The sequence below is a fragment of the Chiloscyllium plagiosum genome, chromosome 11 (genome assembly GCF_004010195.1).
Source record: "Chiloscyllium plagiosum isolate BGI_BamShark_2017 chromosome 11, ASM401019v2, whole genome shotgun sequence".
NCBI lineage: Eukaryota > Metazoa > Chordata > Chondrichthyes > Orectolobiformes > Hemiscylliidae > Chiloscyllium > Chiloscyllium plagiosum.
In genome coordinates, this window is record NC_057720.1 from 47,097,772 (window position 1) to 47,118,744 (window position 20,973).

Here is a 20,973-nt window from a genome sequence, read left to right on the forward strand (position 1 = left end):
AGTTCCTTTTTTTAAAACCAATAAAGACACAAACAAATTAGAATAACTAAGCAAGGCAATGAATAAAAGTGAAAAATGCTGGCTGAGACATTAATTGGTACAGAAGTTTGCTTTTACTTGGAATGAAAGTTAAAAGAAAACGCTTGTAGGAAACCAAAGGTCAGGGTGAGGTTTGCATAAAAATGTGGTTTACTCATCTGCTTTTGGCCTTACCGATGTATTTATCACAACTAGAGCAGTGAGTTTGCAGTAACAGGTTGGAGTGGTTGCACACATTACTGGTTTGTGTCCATTGACTGTTTGTTTGGGATATGGCCAAAATAGTGAGCAATAATGTCTCGAAAGTTTTGTGAATTGTGATCTGGCCCTTACTTTCTAAACAGCCAAGCAAAACCGTATCATACAGCATGGAAACAGACCCTTGGGTTCACCAGTCTACAGCAACCAAAATCCTAAACCAAACTGGTCCTACTGCTAGCACTTGGTCCATATCCCTCCAAATGTTTCTTATGCATCTACTTGTCCAAATGCCTTTTAAATGTTGTAAATGTACCCATATTCACTGCTTCCTCTGGAAGTTCATTATGCACATGAGCCATTGTGTGTTTTTATTTTTAAATTGCTCCTCATGTCTTTTAAATCTTTCTTCTTCACCTGATTTTGAAACTCCACCCTAGGGAAAAGATGCTTGCCATTCACCTTATCTATACCTGTCATAATTTTATAAACTTCTGTATGGTCACCCCTCAACCTTTTGTGCTCCAATCAAAAAGTCCCAGCCTATCCAGCATCGCCTTAAATTCAAACCCTCCATTCCTGGCAACATCAGCTCCTCTGTTCCATGGCTCCTAAATGCATCCACCTTCCTGGCAACAGATGACCTAGATTGTTTGCAACCTTGGTGTTACATTTTAATAACTCACAAGGTGAATGTATTTACACCATCAGTATCCCCTCCTTGCACATCTAGAATCTGGTCATGCCACTGCCTGCCCACTGAGTCATCTTTGACCCTACGCAAGCTTGAGTTCATTCAGGTTTCTATTCCTGTGTTTGCACCTAGTTATCTTTTGACCTATATTGGCTTCTAGTTAAGCAAATCTTGAAATTGTTTTTCTTGTTTTTTTTAAATCATCTTCAACCTTAACCTTCCTAGATATCTGCAGATCTGCCTTTCTCTTGCCTCTTGAGCATCTCCGGTGTGAATCAGATAGAAATGTGAAATATCTTCAGTTGCCAACACCCTAAGTTAAGGGATTGGAGTCCTGGAGATGGACTGCATGGAAACAGACCATTTGGTCCACTCGTCAATGCCAACCAGATATCTTAAATTAATATAGTCCCATTTGGCCCATATCCCTCTCAACTTCTCCCATTCATATATCCATCCAGATGCTTTTTAAAAGTTGTAATTGTACCAACCTCCTCCACTTCTTCTGGCAGTTCATTCCAACCTCTGCACCAACCTCTGTGTGGAAAAAGTTGCCTGTTAGGTCCCTTTTAAATCCTTCCCCCCACCCCCTCACCTCAAACCTATGCCCTCTACTTCTGGTCTCCCCAAACCAGGGAAAAAACCTTGTCCATTTATCCTGCTGATGCTTTCCGTGACTTTTTTAAAAATCTCTATAAGGCCACCCTTCCGCCACTGATGCTCCAAGTAAAATAACCCCAGCCTATTCAGCTCAAATCCTCCAACCCTGGCAACATCCTTGTTGTGAAACTTGAAATCAGAAAAGATTTACATCTTTCCAATAAGCAGGGAGACCAGAATTGAATGTAATATTCCAAAAGTAGCCTAACCTGAAATTTGTTTAAGATGCTCCCTAAAACTTAACTCTTTGTCCAAACGTTTGGTCATCATCTTTAATACAGCAGCTCCTATGTAGTCCAGTACTTAATTTTGTTTATTAAAACTCTAAATCTACATGCAAATCTTTATTTTGAAGGCCTTTTGTAAATAGAGGTCGGTATTTTCTAACATAAGCACTTTTTTAAAAAATGTTGTTATTGTCTTTTCCTTCGTTATTCCATCTTTTATAAACTGTACACATTGCTGTAAGACAACTGAAGTATAGAAAGTTTTTAAAATTATTTCTGAAGAAAAGTTCTGTCACTGCATGTACACTACTGAGAATTATATACCACTCTACAGAAACCCGAAGCTGCTTGTGACAGAAAAGATCTTGCGTTTTGTCCATCGTCATGCCAAACAGAGTGGAAGAAAAGTATTTTCCTGTTTTTTACTAGGGTCATTTGTTGTGGATGATGGTAAGTCCATTATGTTCATTTCTTTAAAGTTTTTGAAGTAACCAGTGAATCTCTTGTATTAAGTCTTGTTTAATGACAGTGTTAGGAAGTTTGTGCTCTGTCTTTAAATTTTAATATTAAATGTTCAATATTTTATATATTTATACTTGTGTGCGCTAATTTTGCCAATGTTTATACATCAAAAGTCTTTATATGTTATTTGTATAGTGCTTTTCATGGCCCCAGTTGCCCCAACCCGCTTGACTGGCACCACATCCATGAATACTCGGAACTTCCACCACCTCTTTTAATGCACGCCTTCTACACATGCGCGCACATGCATGCACTTGCTCTAAATTCCCTTCCCTATATATTAAATCATTTCCTCACTCTGACAAGGGTCTGAAATTAAGTTGGTGTTCATAATTTGTGCAAAGCATGTGAACCCAAGCTGAGTTTCTTGACCTCTGATCCATGTCCTTGCTAAGACCACTAATGTTCTACAGCTTCACTCACATTCATGTCTTTTAGACTTAACTATTTGGATTTGGAGATGCCAGTGTTGGACTAGGGTGTACAAAGTTAAAAATCACACCACACCAGGTTATAGTCCAACAGGTTTAATTGGAAGACTGTTGGACTATAATCTGGTGTTGGATCTTCAACTCTTCAGGGGTAGTCCTAGCTGGTCTCTCTCTCTCATTCTATTCTTAAGCTTGAGGCCATTCAAAACTCGGCCCATCTCTTAACTTGCAACAAGTTTCATTCTCATGTCATACCAGTGCTCATTCACCAACGTTGGCTTACAATCAAGCAGCATCTAGTTTTCAAATTCTCATCCTTGTTTTTGAATCCATATGGTCTGCTTTTTTATCTTTCTGTCAGTCCTTCAACACTCTGGTATCGGGCTTCCTCTTAATTCTGGCTGCTTATGCATCCAAAATGTTACTTACTCTGCCATTGGCTATGCTTTCATTGCTGATTTTTGGGCCTTAAGCTCTGGAATAACTTCTGCTCTCCACTTTCCAACATTTCAACATGTTTCCTTTTTCTTTTGAGATTCTCACTTAAAAGCTTTGATCAAGTTTTTAACTTGGAATTTATTTATATATATTGTTCAGTGAATGTCATAGCCGAACATAGAATAAAAGAGTTTACATTTAAGATCAAATGTGATATTTTCTTCAAAATTAATTGAAATCTGCAGTCAGCTGAGTAAATATAACTTATTCACTTAATACAGATGAGGAAGGTGTTACGTTAATTGTTGATCGTCTTGATCCTGGGCGAGAGGCAGGGCATTCAGATAAGGTACCTACAGCTCCCCTGCCTGAAGATTTCATCATTCCATGTATAATTGATACTCAGGGACTTGTTTCCAGAGACACGAAAGTTTATTCATCTGAGGATTTCAAAACAACGTTTAAGGTAATTTCGACTGAATGAAAACATAATATTGCACTTAAACAAGAGGATGCAAGTGTTCATTCTCCCCCCAGCTCTCCTCGATTCAGCATTGTGACAGTGAGTGAGAAAGCAAGAGTGATTTTCTTAAGAAAAAATGTTCTGTCCTGCTTTTGTTTTTAGCTATCCATACTTGCAAAGCTGAACTTCTACAAATGTTTGATAGTCTAATTTATTTCTAAGTTTGGGAGAAGATTTGTAGCTTGGGTGCTCGTTGTTGTGGTTCTGTTAGCTGAGCTGGGAATTCGTGTTGCAGATGTTTCGTCCCCTGTCTAGGTGACATCCTCAGTGCTTGGGAGCCTCCTGTGAAGCGCTTCTGTGATGTTTCCTCCGGCATTTATAGTGATTTGTACCTGCCGCTCATCCACAGATTCAATCAATAAGCACATCGACCTGGACCCAATATACTGGCCACTGCAGCGGACAGCTGGAACTGACAACTGGAAGTGGCAGGTACAAATCACTATAAATGCCGGAGGAAACATCACAGAAGCGCTTCACAGGAAACATCTGCAACACAAATTCCCAGCTCGGCGAACAGAACTAATTTATTTCTAAAGTGTGGGAATAGAATGTTTAGCATTTTTGATCTGTTATAGATTTCCTCTATTCGGTTTTCCTATTTCTCAAGCTTGAGATTATTATTGTAGGATTTTTGCTGACCTTGGCTAATTTACAGGGGTTTTTTTAAACAAAAAGAGCTCTATCAAGCATAAATGAAAGTATTCTTGTCTATTGATGGCTGTCTGTGCCATCAAAAATTCAGTTAGCTAAAGAGGGGCAAGAAATATGTTTGCTTTAGCTGCCAGCAGCACATGTTATAAGTTGTCAAATTCAGCTCTCTCTTTAATTATTGAATAATATAATAGTATGGCCAGTATTACTGAGCAAACCTTTAATTCTAAATATGAAGTATCATAATGTGTATACTTTTTAACATATGAACGCTAAATGCAAACCTCAATCCAAATTATTTAAATAAGATGGGAAAATTACCATAGTTGAGGGGGAAAATATAAAATCAAAATTAAACCATCTCCTAATAGGTGATTGGAAAGAACTGATGATGGATTTACCTCCGGGTTAGAGATGTTGTCTCACTAAAGATAATAGTGATTGTCAGTGCTATCTGTGCCTAAATCATGATCTGCAAATTTTCAGACTGTTTTCAGTAAAGTAAAATTCTGTCATACAGCAGTATTTTACCCCAGAATCCCATTAATAAAAAAAATCTATAAATTCTGTCCAGTACTATAATGAATTCAATAATCTCCTTGGACCCATGTTAGCATGAATCTGGTATTGCTTGACGTTTTCAGAACAATCTTGCTCCCTAAACCAAGACATGTGTTCTGTTTTATAGTTATTGCTGCATACAACACTATCCACCATAATTATCTGAATGAATTTCTCTTATTTTTGAGCATGGTAGTGGACTGTCCGTTGAGTTATTAGGACAAAGGGGGATGTGAATTTTCCTTGAGGCCTTAGACCTTTTATTTCGTTGTTGTTGCTGTTCTTACTACTGCTACTGGTGACTCTCGCCACACTTAATGACAGCTATTGTAGAGTTGTTGATTCTATCAAAACACTTCCTAAGAAAGCAAGTGAAGGAAATGTTTTCAGGTCTCGATGAATCGCAGGAGTCCAACTTCTAAATATTTCAATTTTATACAAAATTGATGCTGTACAACTGCATAAAAATATACCAGGACAAGCTGCCCTAACATACTCCCTTATGATTATTAAAAGTGTTTTTTAATCCCAATTGGCTAGAATATCTGAAGTTGATTATATTATCTCTATTGATTAAGGCAATCCTTGTTTTGAATTCTGAAAGTGGTAGTCTTGAGGATTTGACATGTACTTGTTTGTGTTCGAATAATAGACGCAATACAGATTTGTCAGTAATTGTTTATGACTTAATTTACCAGATGCTATACCATTATTGCTGTAGCAAGGAAACAATTGACTCTTCCAGACTCATTGTGTTGAGAGGTCGCATTAACTGTACTGAGAACTTGGATAATCTAAGCTTGGAACTCCAATGGGCAGCTGTTACAGTAGCAATCACATTTGATGCCACTCCAATCAACGCAGTTCCCATAATTCCTACAGCTTTGGCAAGAAATTTAACCAGCCCATTAAATATTGCTCAGGTTCAAGGGACGTACAAATTTGGGTAAGTTGGTTATGAGAAGGTAGTTGAAAAGTTTGTAAGAATGTCATTATGAATTTATAAATATTTAAAGATAACTTGGAACAAATTGGGCAATAGATATTGGACAAGAATTTAGAATTAACTTTAAAAATTGGATTGACTGTACGTGTGATTTCAGTATAAAGTATTAATATACCATCTTTACAGTAGGATACACATCTCAAACTTGCAATTTTAAATTTTCTCTGGCATTTGTTACTGGTAACTTTAAAATTTTCATGCAATGATTAACAATATGGTAACTTGAGTTTAACTTGCTTTTGCATCTGACCCAAAGTGTGACAATTTTTGTATTGCTGTTAAACAATTTGTGACCTACAAAATGAAATGGTTATTTATGATATACAGAGAAACCTTGATTATCCAAATACTGAATTATCTGAATGAGATCTTGAGGTGTCGATCGAAACATTACATCAGCGGTGTTTCTTACAGTAATCGCACCTTTTGTGTTACAATGATTAAAATTTCTCTGACTCTCCTCTCCTCCTCAGCTTTCCCTGCAGTTTGACACAAAGGCTGTACCCTAAACCCCCCCTTCCCCAGATAATCTCTCCAACATTGTCCTGTACAGGGCAAAGATGGAACCTGAGGAAAACCTGCAGTAAAAAGTCTGTTTGTTTTGTTATTTGGAGACTCACCCCCTCCCAAACACAACAACAGTCTTACTATTGGTGTTCAGTTTGGCTGCCTCGGTTGGGGAGGTTAGGTGGAGTGCTCTTGCACGCAGTGTGCTGTTGCCTCGTCTCCTGAACGGGTAAGCAGACTTTAGCAAGTGCTCGCTGTGTCAATCCCATTGAACTGTTGAGGGGGTAGGAGACTTCAGCAATGCTGCAGGTCCCTTACACATGAGTGTCTGTGCTCAGAAACAAACCCTGAGACAGTGTGTGTGAGCAAGGATAAAGGAAACTTCTGAAAACTCCTAACCCCAAAGGAGAGGCATTGAATCAATTAACTGAATAATCAATTATCTAAATGGAATAGTGCCCACTCATCTCGTTCGGATAATCAACGTTCCTCTGTATTACTGTTCAATAATTTTGAGTGGAGCCTATACATTTAAGATCAAAAGAGAAAATGCTGGAAAATCTCAGCAGGTCTGGCAGCATCTGTAAGGAGAGAAAAGAGCTGACATTTCGAGTCTAACTGACCCTTTGTCAGAGCTAAAAAGAAAAAGGGGGAGAAATAGGGAGGTATTTATACGAGGCTACTGGTACTCAGCTTACTCAGCCTCTTATAAATACCTCTCTATTTCTCTCCTTTTTGTAGCTTTGACGAAGGGTCAGTTAGACTCGCAACGTCAGCTCTTTTCTCTCCTTACAGATGCTGCTAGACCTGCTGAGATTCTCCAGCATTTTCTCTTTTGATCTTAAATGTATAGGCTCCACTCAAAATTATTGAACAGTAATACAGAGGAACGTTGATTATCCGAACGAGATGAGTGGGCACTATTCCATTTAGATAATTGATTATTCAGTTAATTGATTCAATGCCTCTCCTTTGGGGTTAGGAGTTTTCAGAAGTTTCCTTTATCCTTGCTCACACACTCTGTCTCCGGGTTTGTTTCTGAGCACAGACACTCATGTGTAAGGGACCTGCAGCATTGCTGAAGCCTCCTACCCCCTCAACAGTTCAATGGGATTGACACAGCGAGCACTTGCTAAAGTCTGCTTACCCCATTGAACTGTTGAGGGGGTAGGAGGCTTCAGCAATGCTGCAGGTCCCTTACACATGAGTGTCTGTGCTCAGAAACAAACCCGGAGACAGAGTGTGTGAGCAAGGATAAAGGAAACTTCTGAAAACTCCTAACCCCAAAGGAGAGGCATTGAATCAATTAACTGAATTATCAATTATCTAAATGGAATAGTGCCCACTCATCTCGTTCGGATAATCAACGTTCCTCTGTATTACTGTTCAATAATTTTGAGTGGAGCCTATACATTTAAGATCAAAAGAGAAAATGCTGGAAAATCTCAGCAGGTCTGGCAGCATCTGTAAGGAGAGAAAAGAGCTGACATTTCGAGTCTAACTGACCCTTTGTCAGAGCTAAAAAAAAAAAGGGGAGAAATAGGGAGGTGTTTATACGAGGCTACTGGTACTCGGCTTACTCAGCCTCTTATAAATACCTCTCTATTTCTCTCCTTTTTGTAGCTTTGACAAAGGGTCAGTTAGACTCGCAACGTCAGCTCTTTTCTCTCCTTACAGATGCTGCCAGACCTGCTGAGATGTTTCAGCATTTCCTCTTTTGGTTTCAGGTTCCAGCATCCGCAGTAATTTGCTTCTATATCTTTTTAAGAATTGGATAACTACAGGATTCTTAATCAAGGCAAAAAGCAAATGTCATTTGCAGTTGGTATACAAATTAAGACTTGTCCCAACCACTGACCCATCATCAACCTAGACTATAAAGCATTTTTTTGTGTTTGGCTGAGTCTCATGTGGCGAATAGATGGAAAAATCCATTAGCCATTCTTTGGCTATCCATTTTATGTTCAATTATAGTTGATCGTCCCAATTAACCATTTTTATGGCATTTTTGATTAATGATAAGTTCAGCCTGTATTACTTTTACATATACCTATATTTTACATTTGTGTGCTGTAGCTATTGACAAAAATTAATGCTGTTCAAAAAAGAATTTTTTCCAGCATTGATTAAATGTGTTGCTTCCATGATGTTATGTAAATAATATCATGCAATCTAATTTTTAAGTATTTTTTCACTCATTTGAGTCAATTGAGTTTGCTTTTTTTACTAGGTTGATTGATTTTTATGTACAAGATAATTCTCAAGAAAGTGGTTCGTTTTGTATGTTCAATACTGTTGTAATCATTAGTACAGTTTAAGCCTGTCTTGTGTCAATCTATACCATGAACACGAGAGTCCGTATTGATACCTGCTTATGACTGCTAACAAAAAGGGAATGAAAATTTCAAGATTGAAATCATATCTGTTACAAACTATGATTGCTACTGGGGACAATTTAGAGAACAGGTTCAAGAAATCAGTTCAAGTTTGAAGTGTGCTTTTAGTATAAAATATTTCTGTTACCACCCGAAGCATACAGTAGTAAAACACTCCTTCTTTTTGCTCCCTCATACCTCCCCAGAAACTTGCTATGTAAGATATTCTGTAGAATTAAGAAACCGCCAATATCATTTTACGAGTCACATCAAACTGTGAGTCTATAAAGTTATAATGGCTACATAATTAATTTGTATAGATTAGTTTGAAAGATTGTGGTTAGCTGGATTTTCTTGAGGTCAATGAAAGGAATTATTTTCTTTATGAGGCAGTGCCATTCTTAAATCACATGTGATAACTGCTTATTTGGTTTATGACTGTTGTAGCTTCTGCTTTTCCAGTTGGTAGACAGCTTAGGGAAGGAAAAACATTTTAAGGTCAACTTGATGTGATCGGGAAAGTGTTTTGCAGCCCTGTTCTCCAGTTTTCTGGAAAAAAGAACTGATGGCTTCAAAGTGATACTTGGAGCCCTGATCCATTTTTAAATCCTGATTTATCCTCCTTGAGAACATTGAGGGGAACCATAAATACTGTTTGAGTAATATGTGAGCAATGATTCTAGAGACCTCTTGCTTGTGTTTGAGACTATCAGCCAAGTATGTTTTTTCTCTCAAGTGAATCTCCTGTAGTGACAAATCCTTTTTTTTTCCTTTTTTCTCACCTTTTCTTCCTCTCAATTTTTCCCCACCATCACCCACCCAAAAAAAACCTGGTGTGCAAATATGCATATGTTTTTGTTTGGTTATTTAGAGGAGGAAATACTGATTTTAATGTTGTTTTAAACAAAGTGTGTTAACTAATTTTGAATCTTCATTTTACAAGTTGATTTTTTTATAAAACAATATAATCTTTATCAAAGAAAAGTGGTTTATGGAGCTTTTTAAGTTTTCAAGAGAGAGTTAACTATATTGGGAACAGGGATCCGGGTAAAGCAGTTATAATTATGTTGGGACTTGTGATGCAGTGAAACTAAAGCGAGACTGTGCACCACTCCCATCTTTGTCATAACCGTCAGATCCAAATGCTGGCTTTTGGTTATCAAACAGTAAAAAGACTGGTCATACCTATTGCAAAATGAGGTGTTATCTGAAAAATTGATGTATGATTAATATACTTCATTATTGAATTTTTAATACTTTGCATTTTATAAAGGTAGATGAAGAGGGTCAGAATAAAATGGCCATATTGGATGTAGTCAATTAATAGTGACCATTTTCTCAAGAAAAGTGATCTTTAAATTTTTTTTATTTCCTCTTTTGATTATAAAATGTTGCATTTCAGAAATGGGCAGTCAGAATGAAGGGTAATTCCTTTTTGGGTTGAATAAATAATAAATAGATTAAAATTAAAGCTGTATTAAAGCATTATTTAATAAGATACAGATTTTTATGAACTTTTCAGTATTTCCTAATTTTTTGTATTACTGTAGCTGTCAACTTGTAGCTGAACACAGTACTCGAAAAAGTCATTAATAATTGTATTAACTGATAAATATATATGTTGTACTTATTGAAAGTCATGCTGTATCTGTGGCATGGAATTTATTTTAGTCATCTTAGTTGATTGTGAAGGAATTGTTTTATGTTCCTTTTCTACATTATTTTACCATATATGACAGGAAATGAAATGTTTTCTGCTTTTCTTTTTGTGAATTCACATTTAAAATTTAAAGTGCATCTGTTTTATCTGTTTCTATTAATTACAGGTATCTTACAATGGATCAGACACGCAAGCTTCTATTAATACTTGAATCGGATCCAAAAGTATTCACTTTGCCTTTAGTAGGAATGTAAGTAGAGAATTCAGTGTTTAAAAGTGAGTTCAATTTAAAGCCTTGAGAAACGAGGATTGTAGTGAAAAGTGCAAATGGAAATTTTAAAATTTCAACACCAATGTGTAAAAGATGAAAACTATGGTTTCAGCAGGAACGCTTTGTAACTAAAGGAGTACAAACCACTAAGTTCATAAATATCATCTGTTAGTCATTCATTATGTTTCTAATTTTTATCTAATACAATGTGCAGCAATGTTAAGACAGAGATTAACAATATTGAGCGCCTGAATGTTTGTTTGTTTGTAGTATTTCCTGGGTCATGTAATCAGCAATGTGATGGTTTAGATTAGATTAGATTACTTAGTGTGGAAACAGGCCCTTCGGCCCAACAAGTCCACACCGACCTGCCGAAGCGCAAGCCACCCAGACCCATTCCCCTACATTTACCCCTTCACCTAACACTGGGGGCAATTTAGCATGGCCAATTCACCTAACCCGCACATTTTTGGATTTGTGGGAGGAAACCGGAGCACCTGGAGGAAACCCATGCAGACACTGGGAGAATGTGCAAACTCCACACAGAGAATCACCTGAGATGGGAATTGAACCCAGGTCTCTGGCGCTGTGAGGCAGCAGTGCTGACTACTGTGCCACCGTGCCGCCCGTGATGTTTGCCATTGATTTTTGAAGAAAGCTGGTCACAACATTCTAGTAAATGGTTTTCTTTGTTCTCGGTGTCAACTTGTTGGAGTTGAGGGATCTTTAATACTCCAGCAAAATTGTGATGAACTACTTAATCGCATTTGCAGTCTTGAATCTAACAGCAATCGAGGAACTAAAATGTGCTTGCATGCACGTGGTCTGAAGAAGGGTCACCGGACCTGAAACATTAACTCTGATCTCTCTTCACAGATGCTGCCAGACCTGCTGAATTTTTACCAGCAATTTGGTTTTGCTTTTGATTCACAGCATCTCCAGTTCTTTAGGTTCTTTTAAAAACTAAAATGTGCTGATGTTCTTATCTGATTAGTTTGCTTTCATGTAAAACCTTAAATGAAAGGGACATGCACGTGGGATTTGGAAGAAGTTGATATTAAAGTTTTGAAAATGATCATAAAGGAGTAATTCGTCATCCTGTATTTTTGAATGTGGATATTCCAGAGCTAGAAAGCCTGTTCAGCAATAATTATGAACTCTGGCAGTTAAGTCTTATTCAAAAAGTTGTAATTCCAAAGATTTTTTTTAAACAGACTATTAGCATTAAAAGGCAATGGTTCAATAGTTTCTACTTATTGTAGTTTCATTGAACTTCACCAATACTGCCTGTGTATGAAATTCGCTGATGCTAACTTGTAGATTTCCCAATCAAGCAGGTTATAGAATTCCTGAGTTTCAGAAAACTAATTATGATGAATGCTAACAGTTTCACGTTCAAAATATGCCAAAGCAGGTTATAATGTATGTATGTTTACTTTATTACTGTTTGAAGAGAAAATTATTTATTACTGTTTGGCCTTGTATTGCCTTGTAAATAAGGAAGCAATACCTAGTGTGCTTTTTCAGGTCAGATGAAGTACAAAGATGGCAAGATAATTGATTCAAAGTGGGAGAGAAGACAAGTAGAGAGGGAGGTTGAAAAAGTTACTGATGTGCGAATGGGATGCAGAAGGACAATGGAGATGAGCAAAAGGGCAGTTAGATTGAGGAGTATCTGGTGGCAAGGGGCAGTTTATTAGTGGTATCTGAAGATAGATGCTGTATTGTAATTTTTTTTTCCTGTTTTCTGGTATAAGTTTTGCAGCAGCTCCTAGTTAGAAGGGTTGTATGCTTTTTTTTTGTCCAACAGGTTTATTTGGAAGCATTAGTTTTCGGAGCGCTTCTCTTTCTTTAGGTAGTTGTGGAGCAGGACCATAAGACAGAATTTATAGCAAAAGATGACATTGTCATGCAACTGAAATGATTTATTGAACAAAGCTAGATTGCTGTTAAGTCTTTCATCTTTTAGAATGGGTTGCAAGTTTCAGTTCATTAGTATGTACTACTTTTAAGTAGTACTACTTTTAAGTCAACCTCTCGAGATAACTTAAGGTTTTATAACAAAAGGTGACATCTCAGCTCAGACAATACATGAAAGGTGTAAGATCAGAGCTTGTTTGTGTCCCGATTTTGAGACAGACTAGTTCTATTTCCAAAGAAGAATTTACAAAATATTATATGGATTGTCTGCAGCTTGCTCAAAAATTGCACAAAATAGAATGTATCTGCAAATATTATTCTGCAAATACAAATTCAACCCATAGACTTGTTTATGTGTGTGTGTGCATGGGAGAGGGAGTGTTTGTGTGAGATAGAGTATAAGCCTGTAAGAGAGTGTGGAATGGGGTCACTTGTAGTGTGACATGAACCCAAGGTCCTGGTTGAGGCCATCCACATGGGTACCGAACTTGGCTATTAGCCTCAGCCTGGCCCTTTTCTGTTGTTGCCTATCCTGAAGTCCGCCTTGGAGAGATGGTCACCCAAAGATGGTCCGAGGCAGAATGTCCCTGACTGATGAGATCTGTGACTGGGAGAGAACACCCCTGTCTGTTATTTGTTGTGCGGTGTCCATTCATCCATTGTTGTAGCCTCTGCTTGGTCTCGCCAGTGTACCATGCCTCTGGGCATCTTTGTCTCTCTCATATGCTCCAGACCATGTTAGCTGAGCCACATGGGTGGCATCCCCACATGTAATGGCAGTATCAGTGTTGACACTTTAACATGTCTTGCAGTGGTTGCCATGACAGGGTTGTGTGGTGTAGTGGTCCATGTTGTCCTGAAGGCTGGGGAGTTCGCTGCAAACAATGGTCTGTTTAAGGTTTGGCGGTTTTTAAAGGCGAAAGGGGAGGCATAAGTAATGTCTTGGCAAGGTGCCCATCTTTATCAATTAATACATTGTAGGCTAGGGCGAACATGGCGTAATTTTTTTGGCTCCCAGGAAGTAGTGTACTATTTATTCACTATCAGTTGCATCCCATATCTCCTGAGGAGGTCATTCCAGTCTCTCGCTGATCGAGTTGAGCATCGTACTCTGTTTTTTCGCTCTCGCGCTCTCTCTCATTCACATGCTTCCACCCCCTCTTGCTCTCGCTCTCATTCACATGCTTCCTCTCTCTCTCTCTCTCTCCCTCTCTCTCTCTCCTCCCCACACCCTCCCCCAAAAAAAAGCTGTCCAGCTTCAATATATCATTTCACTTGCTTGACACTGTAATTTATTGCTATAAATTCTGTGTCTTATGATCCTGCTGCACAACTACCTGATGAAGGAGCAGTGCTCCAAAAGCTAGTGTTTCCAAATAAACCTATTGGACTAAAACCTGGTGGTGGTGTTTTAAATTTTGTCGACCCCAGTTCAACACCAGCTCTTCCACAAAATGACTTTTTGTTTTGAATTGTAGCGGAGGGGTGCAGTCTGGGCTCGTACTTTGCGTAGAGTGGTGCGATCAACCGTGCTGCAGTTCATATATTGATTTCTGTGCTGTTGTAAGTTCAGGGCCTCCTCCACTAGTGCAACTTCAACACTTTTTTTTTCTGGCTTGCTACTTTAAAGTCTAATTTTCACATAAGTTTAATTGAACTGATCAAAAAACTAATTCTATGTACCAACATTTTGCAGGCTAGAATTTGCCCTAGCTGCCTTTTAAATCCCTGCTGATGTGTTTTTGGCTTTTTTAAAGTTCCTGTTTCCAACGGTAGTTTCTTCTTTCCCTTTTTGAAAATTCTCTTATCAACTTTGGAACATATGTTCAGTGTCACTGCATGTTAGTTTGTTGAGAACACAGCATTTCTCCACACAAACTTGCAATTGTGAAAAATATTTTTCAAGTCTTTTTTTTTGTAACTTTGATTCACATTTTTGATATTCCAGTTGGTTGAGCGGTGCAACACACGTTCGTAGTCCACAAGTCTGGGCCTGTTGCTTACGCTATCTATTCAGTTCTTCAATTCAAGAGAGGTGAGATATGAAGAGATCCTTTTCTGGTAAATAATTCTTAACAGATGAATATTTTCAACCTTCCGAAGAATTGAACCATTTATGTCTCATTAAAATAAGTACTCGTGCTCTCCAATTTTGTATCTAATAACCTATCACTGTTTGGCTGGAATAGGTATAAAGTCCATTTCAGTTTATTAGTGCCAATGTTAAATGTGTCCAATATCTGACTTTAATTAAATGTTGCACATAGCTTTGAAACTTGAAGTTACGAATTTTAAAAATAGCTATATTAGAACTTTTACAAGAGCTTTAAAACTTCATATTTTTGCTGTTTTTATTCTGCAAAGAACCCACATGTTAATGCTATTTATGAGCTTTAGGAAGCAAAATATCAAAGTTTCTTTCACAAAAAATTAGTGGTTCCATTTCTATTAGAGAACTCGCTAATACTGGAATTGCAAAAGCCAAAACAGTATGCAAGCTTCAGCATTCCAAAGCTGCTTTTGTGCTGGAATACACTTGTATTAACAAAGCTATACTCTTTGCCTAATCCTCATTGCCTCAATAAGGTAGCAGGAAACTGTTGCTCAAATTATAGTAATTGCTTTTGGATGAGTTGCATACTTCACTCTGTTATTCAGTCACCTGATGTGGGACAGCAGTAAGTTGGAATCATGTAGCTCCGTGGTTGTCTGTCTGTCATCCATTTTGCCTGTGCCAGCTGTTTTGTAAGAGATCCATTTCTCTGCAACTTCTGCACAAGCATACGTTTTGCTCCTTTTCAACAATTCAATCTGCTTGCAACATCCTTTTCAGGCAATGCATTCCAGGTCATAGCAAGTTGCATTTACTTTTTTAAAAAAACTCAAACTCATCCCTCCAAACCTAATCCCTCCTCTTTTACCAATTATCTTGGATCTGTTACCTTGCGTTACCAATCCTCCTGCCAAATGAATGTTTCTCCATGTGCTTTCAAAAAGTCATTGCAATATTGATTATTAAATCTTCAGTTAAATATCTCTGCTAAATCTCCTTCAAACCTGTGCTCTAAGGAAAAAGATCCCAGATTCTCCTCTATTTCTTAACTGAAATCCCTCTTCACTAGTACTAGTTTAATAACCACCTTTGTAAAGGATGTCAGTCCTTGGCAAGACTACAAAGTGTGGTGCTCAGAGTTGAAGATACTAAAAACTGACTTATAGGGGCTTAGTGTAACTTCCTTGCTTTTGTACTCATCCCAAGTGAGGCATATAGAGGCAAATTCTTGAACCATTTTGACCATCAATTTGACAATTCAGTTTAATTTTTTTTGGTGCCCGCTAATGGATGATAAGGCTTATCAACTTCAATTTCATAGCCGAATTTGAATTCCTGACCTCTGCACTGCTAACTTTTTCTTTTTCAAATTGATTTCCTTTATTTGAAGGGCTATAATTCAGTTGGTATTGGTGATGGAATTGCGAAACTTTTCTTCATCTGAGGGCTCGAGCCCCTTCTTAATCAAAGGATTCAGAATGCTGCTTTCAACATTCTGGAAGCTACCATTGATGAGATTTCAAAATGAACCAGCCATGACTGCACACATTGGTCAAATGCTGAATAATTTCCAGAGTGTTTTAATCTGATGCCTCAACCTATTGTCCAATATTACAACATAACTCCTGGTTCTTTTTTTTTTGTTTAGAGTTTTCTCGACTGAACAGAAACGTTTTCTTCTAGTTCTCTATTCAGTTACGCACAGACAGCCAGAATTCTATGAATGCCATCCTTGCGGTGAGCATCAGAAACTAGATTTCCAGCTGCTTACTAGTACAGAAGTGCTGAATATTTGCACCGTAAGTATATGGGCTTATTCAAGGAAAGAATCACATTCTTTAAGTTACTGGAAACATTTTTCAAAAAGTCAATTTGCTAACTTTTTTCTAAATTTCTGTGCACCATCTATAAGACACCAGTGGGGAGAGTATGATGGAAATACTCTCCTCTTATCTAGATAATTGCAGTTCCAATTTTGCTCGTCATTTCCAATATCCATTTGATCAGCACCCCATCTAAACATTCTTTCCCTCCATTACCAGCACATCAATGGCAACAAGATGCACTGAAGTATTCTAAGACTCTCTCTTTTAATCACACCTTCCAAGCTGCCAACCTACCACTTTAAAAGGATAAGTGTAATAGAGACAAGGGGACATGACTACCTGTGCAATCTGCTCCAAGTTCCGCATCTGACTTGGAACTTCCCTCACTATTCACAAATACTGGAGATACCTTTCCAGCATTAGATGTACCTTTACCACATGGATTGCAATGGTTCCAGAAGGCAGCTTTTTACCGCCATCTTCTCAATGGTAATTAGGGATGATCACTAGATGATTACTTTGCCATGAAAGAATACATTTATAAACGTGTACCATGTTATCCTAACTCATATGATGGATAAATGGTTGATAATATGACTTAGTTTTGCATATAGTCCAGTTTTACCTTCTATTAGTCAGCCACATGTTTCACAGGCAAATTTAAGAGTTCTGGGAATGCTGATCTGCTGCTCCCTACAAGAACATGCAGCTATTGAGCAGCTTATTGCATTGGGATTTCAGAGGTTGCGTTCCTCTGGTTGGAACAAGTAGATTTCTGGTTTTATATAACTTGTTGCTCTAGTAAAGCATCCTTTTACTGAAAACAGGACCCTCTATATGGTTGTATTGATGTTCTGACCATAAAACTACCTTTACCTGATTCCATTCTTAGAGTCTAGCTAAAATTGGTTAACTAACAAAGGCATCTCTTCCCAATCCAATAGTCACTTCTGAAGTCCTTTAAAAATCAATTCTCAACTCTGTGACTCAACGGCATTCACTGACCTAGAATTTGTCTATATATGTAGATGTTATGTTTCCTGTATGGTATCAGTCTTTTTAGTCAAAGTCTCATGCTGGACCAATTATTTTTTTCAATCGGGTGCTAGGAAGTGAAGCAATCACCTTGATCTTAATTATTTCAAAGGGAATTGAGTATAAGTTAGGGAGGCCTTGTTAAAATTATACAAGGCATTAATCAGAACTCAGCCATAATACTATGAACAATTTTGGGCCCCTTATCTAAGGAAAGATGTATTGCCATTGGGAGCAGTCCAGCTCCTTTCTGTTTTGGTGTCAGCCTTTATGAAGGAAGGTTAAGTAGATTGTGCCTGTATATGTTGGAATATAGAAGTGTGAGAGGCAATATTATTGAAGCTTACAAGCTTCTTGTGGAGCGTGATAGGGTCAATGAAGAAAAGTTATTTCCTTCTTTGGGAGAGTCAAGGACCAGAGGGCATAATCTCAAAATAAGGGGGACCACATTTAAGGCAGATGAGGTATTTCTTTTGAGGGTAGTAAATTGATGGCATTCTTTACTGCAGATGGCTAGGTTATTAGGTATATTCAGAGCTGGGGTAGACTGACTTTTAATTAGTAACGGAATCCAGGATTATTGGAGGCACGGGGAAGAAAGCAGGAAAATGGAGTTGAAGATTCCAATCTGCCATGATCTCATTGAACGGAGGAGTAGACTCAATGGGATGAATGGTTACTACTGCTTATGATCTTCCAGTTAGCTCAGCTTTTTTGGTGCTATCTGTTCAGATATTTCATAATATTTTTGTAAGAGCTTTCACTTTCTTCTCTGGTTTTCCAGGAGGAAAACCACCATTTTCCAGCTCCTTTCTGTTCTGAAACAGTCATTTGGGTCTCAGCATTGGCTCTTTTTCTCTTCACAAATGCTACCAGATCTGTTGTTTCTCCAACATTTTTAATTTTAACACATTGCTTGTTGATCTTGCTTCATGCTGTCTTCTCTGTCAAGACTGCTCGCTTTTGTTTTTGGCAACACCACTAGCCTTTGCCCACGCTAATCCACACTTTCAGATACCCAAGTCTCTACCTTCATCCTACATCTTCGTTCGTTTTAAAAATTCAACTCTTCAGTTACCTTCCTTATCAGCCCTACTCTTTTCTTGGCAATAATCTTTCAAGGGCTCTTTGTTATTAGTAATATTCTACAATTATATCTAAATAGTCGAACAGCACAGAAACAGGCCATTTGATCCAACTCATCCATGCTGACCAAGTCCCACTTGCCTGCATTTGGCCCATATCCCTCTAACCCTTTCCTATTCATGTATCTGTCCAAATGTCTTAAATAATGTAACTGTACAACATTTACCACTTCCTCGGGCAGTGCATTCCACACCATCCGTGTGGAAAAACTTGCTCCTCATCCCTTTTAACTATTTCTCCTGTTACCTTTATAATTATGTCCTCTAGTATTGAACTCCCCTGTCCTAGGGAAAAGTCCTTCGTTACTTACCTTATCTATGCCCTTGTGATTTCATAAACCTGTGTAAGCTCACACCTAAATCTTTTATTCTCTAGTGAAAGTCGCAGCCTGTCCTGCCTCTCGTTAACTCAAACCCTCCAGTTCCAACAATATTCTTGTACATCTTCTCTACCCCCTTTCCAGTTTTAATAATATCATTCCTATAGCAGGGTAACCAGAACTGTGGCCTCATCAATTTTCAAACTCCTACATTCAATGGTCTGAGCAGCAAAGGCAAACATGCTAAATGCCGCCTTAACCACCCTGTCTACCTATGACCACAATTTTCAAAGAACTATGAGCCTTTGCCCTTGTACCTCTTCGACAACACTCCCCAACTGACGGTTTAACTCTGTTTGTAATCTTTTCAGAGCATAGAGCCTTCAGGAAAACAACTCACTGAATTTGAACTAAGTGATGAAAATAAAAATCCAAACAGTGATTTCTTTCAGGAAGTGGTTAGCAATATTATGGGCATTCCGTAAGTATTGTTGAACATAGTGCATTTCTGATGATATTTGAAGTGCATTTGAAAAACTGTTACATATTAACAGGAAGAAATGCACCTCTATTTGCCAATCTAAATCTTTGTTACATTGTAAGTTGAGAATATCTTTTGATGTTGGTGCATTATCTTGAAATGGAATTTTTTTTGGGGGCACTGTGATGCATTCAGGCATGTTGTAGGTGGCACCACAGAACCCAGTGAATTATCATCACCCTTAAAGGGTAATGAGTGCCTGGTCACCTTCTAGCAGTATCTGAGAATACATTATTAAGGCTCCCTTGTTGTTTGAACACATGCATCCAATGTCCAAAAGCAGAATGTAGTCCGCCTCATCTTAATTTGTTCTCTTTGATTTATAAGCAGTTTTATTCCATAATAAAGATCATGCTTCCATAATGAAAAAAATACAGAACTAAGAAAGATGAGAAAACAGTACAATCTTCAGAACCTCCTGTTTGTGTATTGTTCCAACTGCTTTAAAAAACAAACATTCTTGGATGTGGATATCTCCAAGATCAACATTTACCTATCCACAGTTGAATAGATTTCTTGAACTGTAATTTTTACAGATCCATATATTAAAGGTACTCTGACAGTCATGTTTGATAGGGCATAAACTGAATGTTTGAACTAATGATAGTTGGGCGGCACAGTGGCTCAGTGGTTAGCACTGCTGCCTCACAGCGCCAGGGACCCGAGTTCGATTCCAGCCTTGGGCGACTATCTGTGTGGGGTTTGCACATTCTCCCACTGTCTGTCTGGATTTCCTCCAGATGCTCTGGTTTCCTCCCCCAGTCCTATGATGTGCAGATCATGTGAATTGGCCATGCTGAATTGCCCATAGTGTTAGGTGCATTAGTCAGAGGGAAATGAGTCTGGGTGGCTTACTCTTCGGAGGGTTGATGTGGACTTGTTGGGCTGAAGGGCCTAATTCCACACTAGGGAACCGAATCTGAAGGAATGGCAATTAAACATCCAAGTTAGGATGGTGTCAAATTGAAGATTATGATCCTCCCAGTTATGATTGTTCCCTTGTCTGTCAAGTGATACAGTTGGTGTATTTGATAGGCTTTTGCAGCACAACAACTCACTGGTTGTTGCATGCATCCTTCAGATGGTGTACGTTGTAGTTATGTTGCACCAATAGTGGATGATTAACTATGTTTAAAGTGACTTATTTTCCACATTTCTGGACGGATGTCTGTATTCTAGCTATGCTGCTACAGTATTTGCTCAGGAGTAACTCAAGTTATCCAAACTTGATGTTACTGTTATTTATGTCTTCCAAATAAGACACATTTAGTCTTCTGTTAGTTTCATTATCTTGTATTCCAGAACTGAGAAGTAAATTTGTACTATGGACTTTTAAGTATAGACAGGATGTTTTAAATGTTGTGACA

At 38.1% G+C, this 20,973-nt stretch overlaps 1 protein-coding gene across 6 annotated transcripts in view; it reads left to right on the forward strand.

The window, feature by feature from the left end:
- Nucleotides 1–20,973, forward strand: part of stil (STIL centriolar assembly protein) — a 46,720-nt gene that overhangs the window by 8,368 nt on the left and 17,379 nt on the right. For all 6 annotated transcript variants that reach the window (XM_043699249.1, XM_043699248.1, XM_043699253.1 and 3 more), the window contains exons 4-10: nucleotides 2,153–2,268; nucleotides 3,491–3,675; nucleotides 5,646–5,893; nucleotides 10,662–10,745; nucleotides 14,635–14,721; nucleotides 16,388–16,538; nucleotides 19,437–19,546. In XM_043699249.1, coding sequence (XP_043555184.1) covers nucleotides 2,153–2,268; nucleotides 3,491–3,675; nucleotides 5,646–5,893; nucleotides 10,662–10,745; nucleotides 14,635–14,721; nucleotides 16,388–16,538; nucleotides 19,437–19,546 — 981 coding nt within the window. The remainder of the gene's footprint in view (nucleotides 1–2,152; nucleotides 2,269–3,490; nucleotides 3,676–5,645; nucleotides 5,894–10,661; nucleotides 10,746–14,634; nucleotides 14,722–16,387; nucleotides 16,539–19,436; nucleotides 19,547–20,973) is intronic.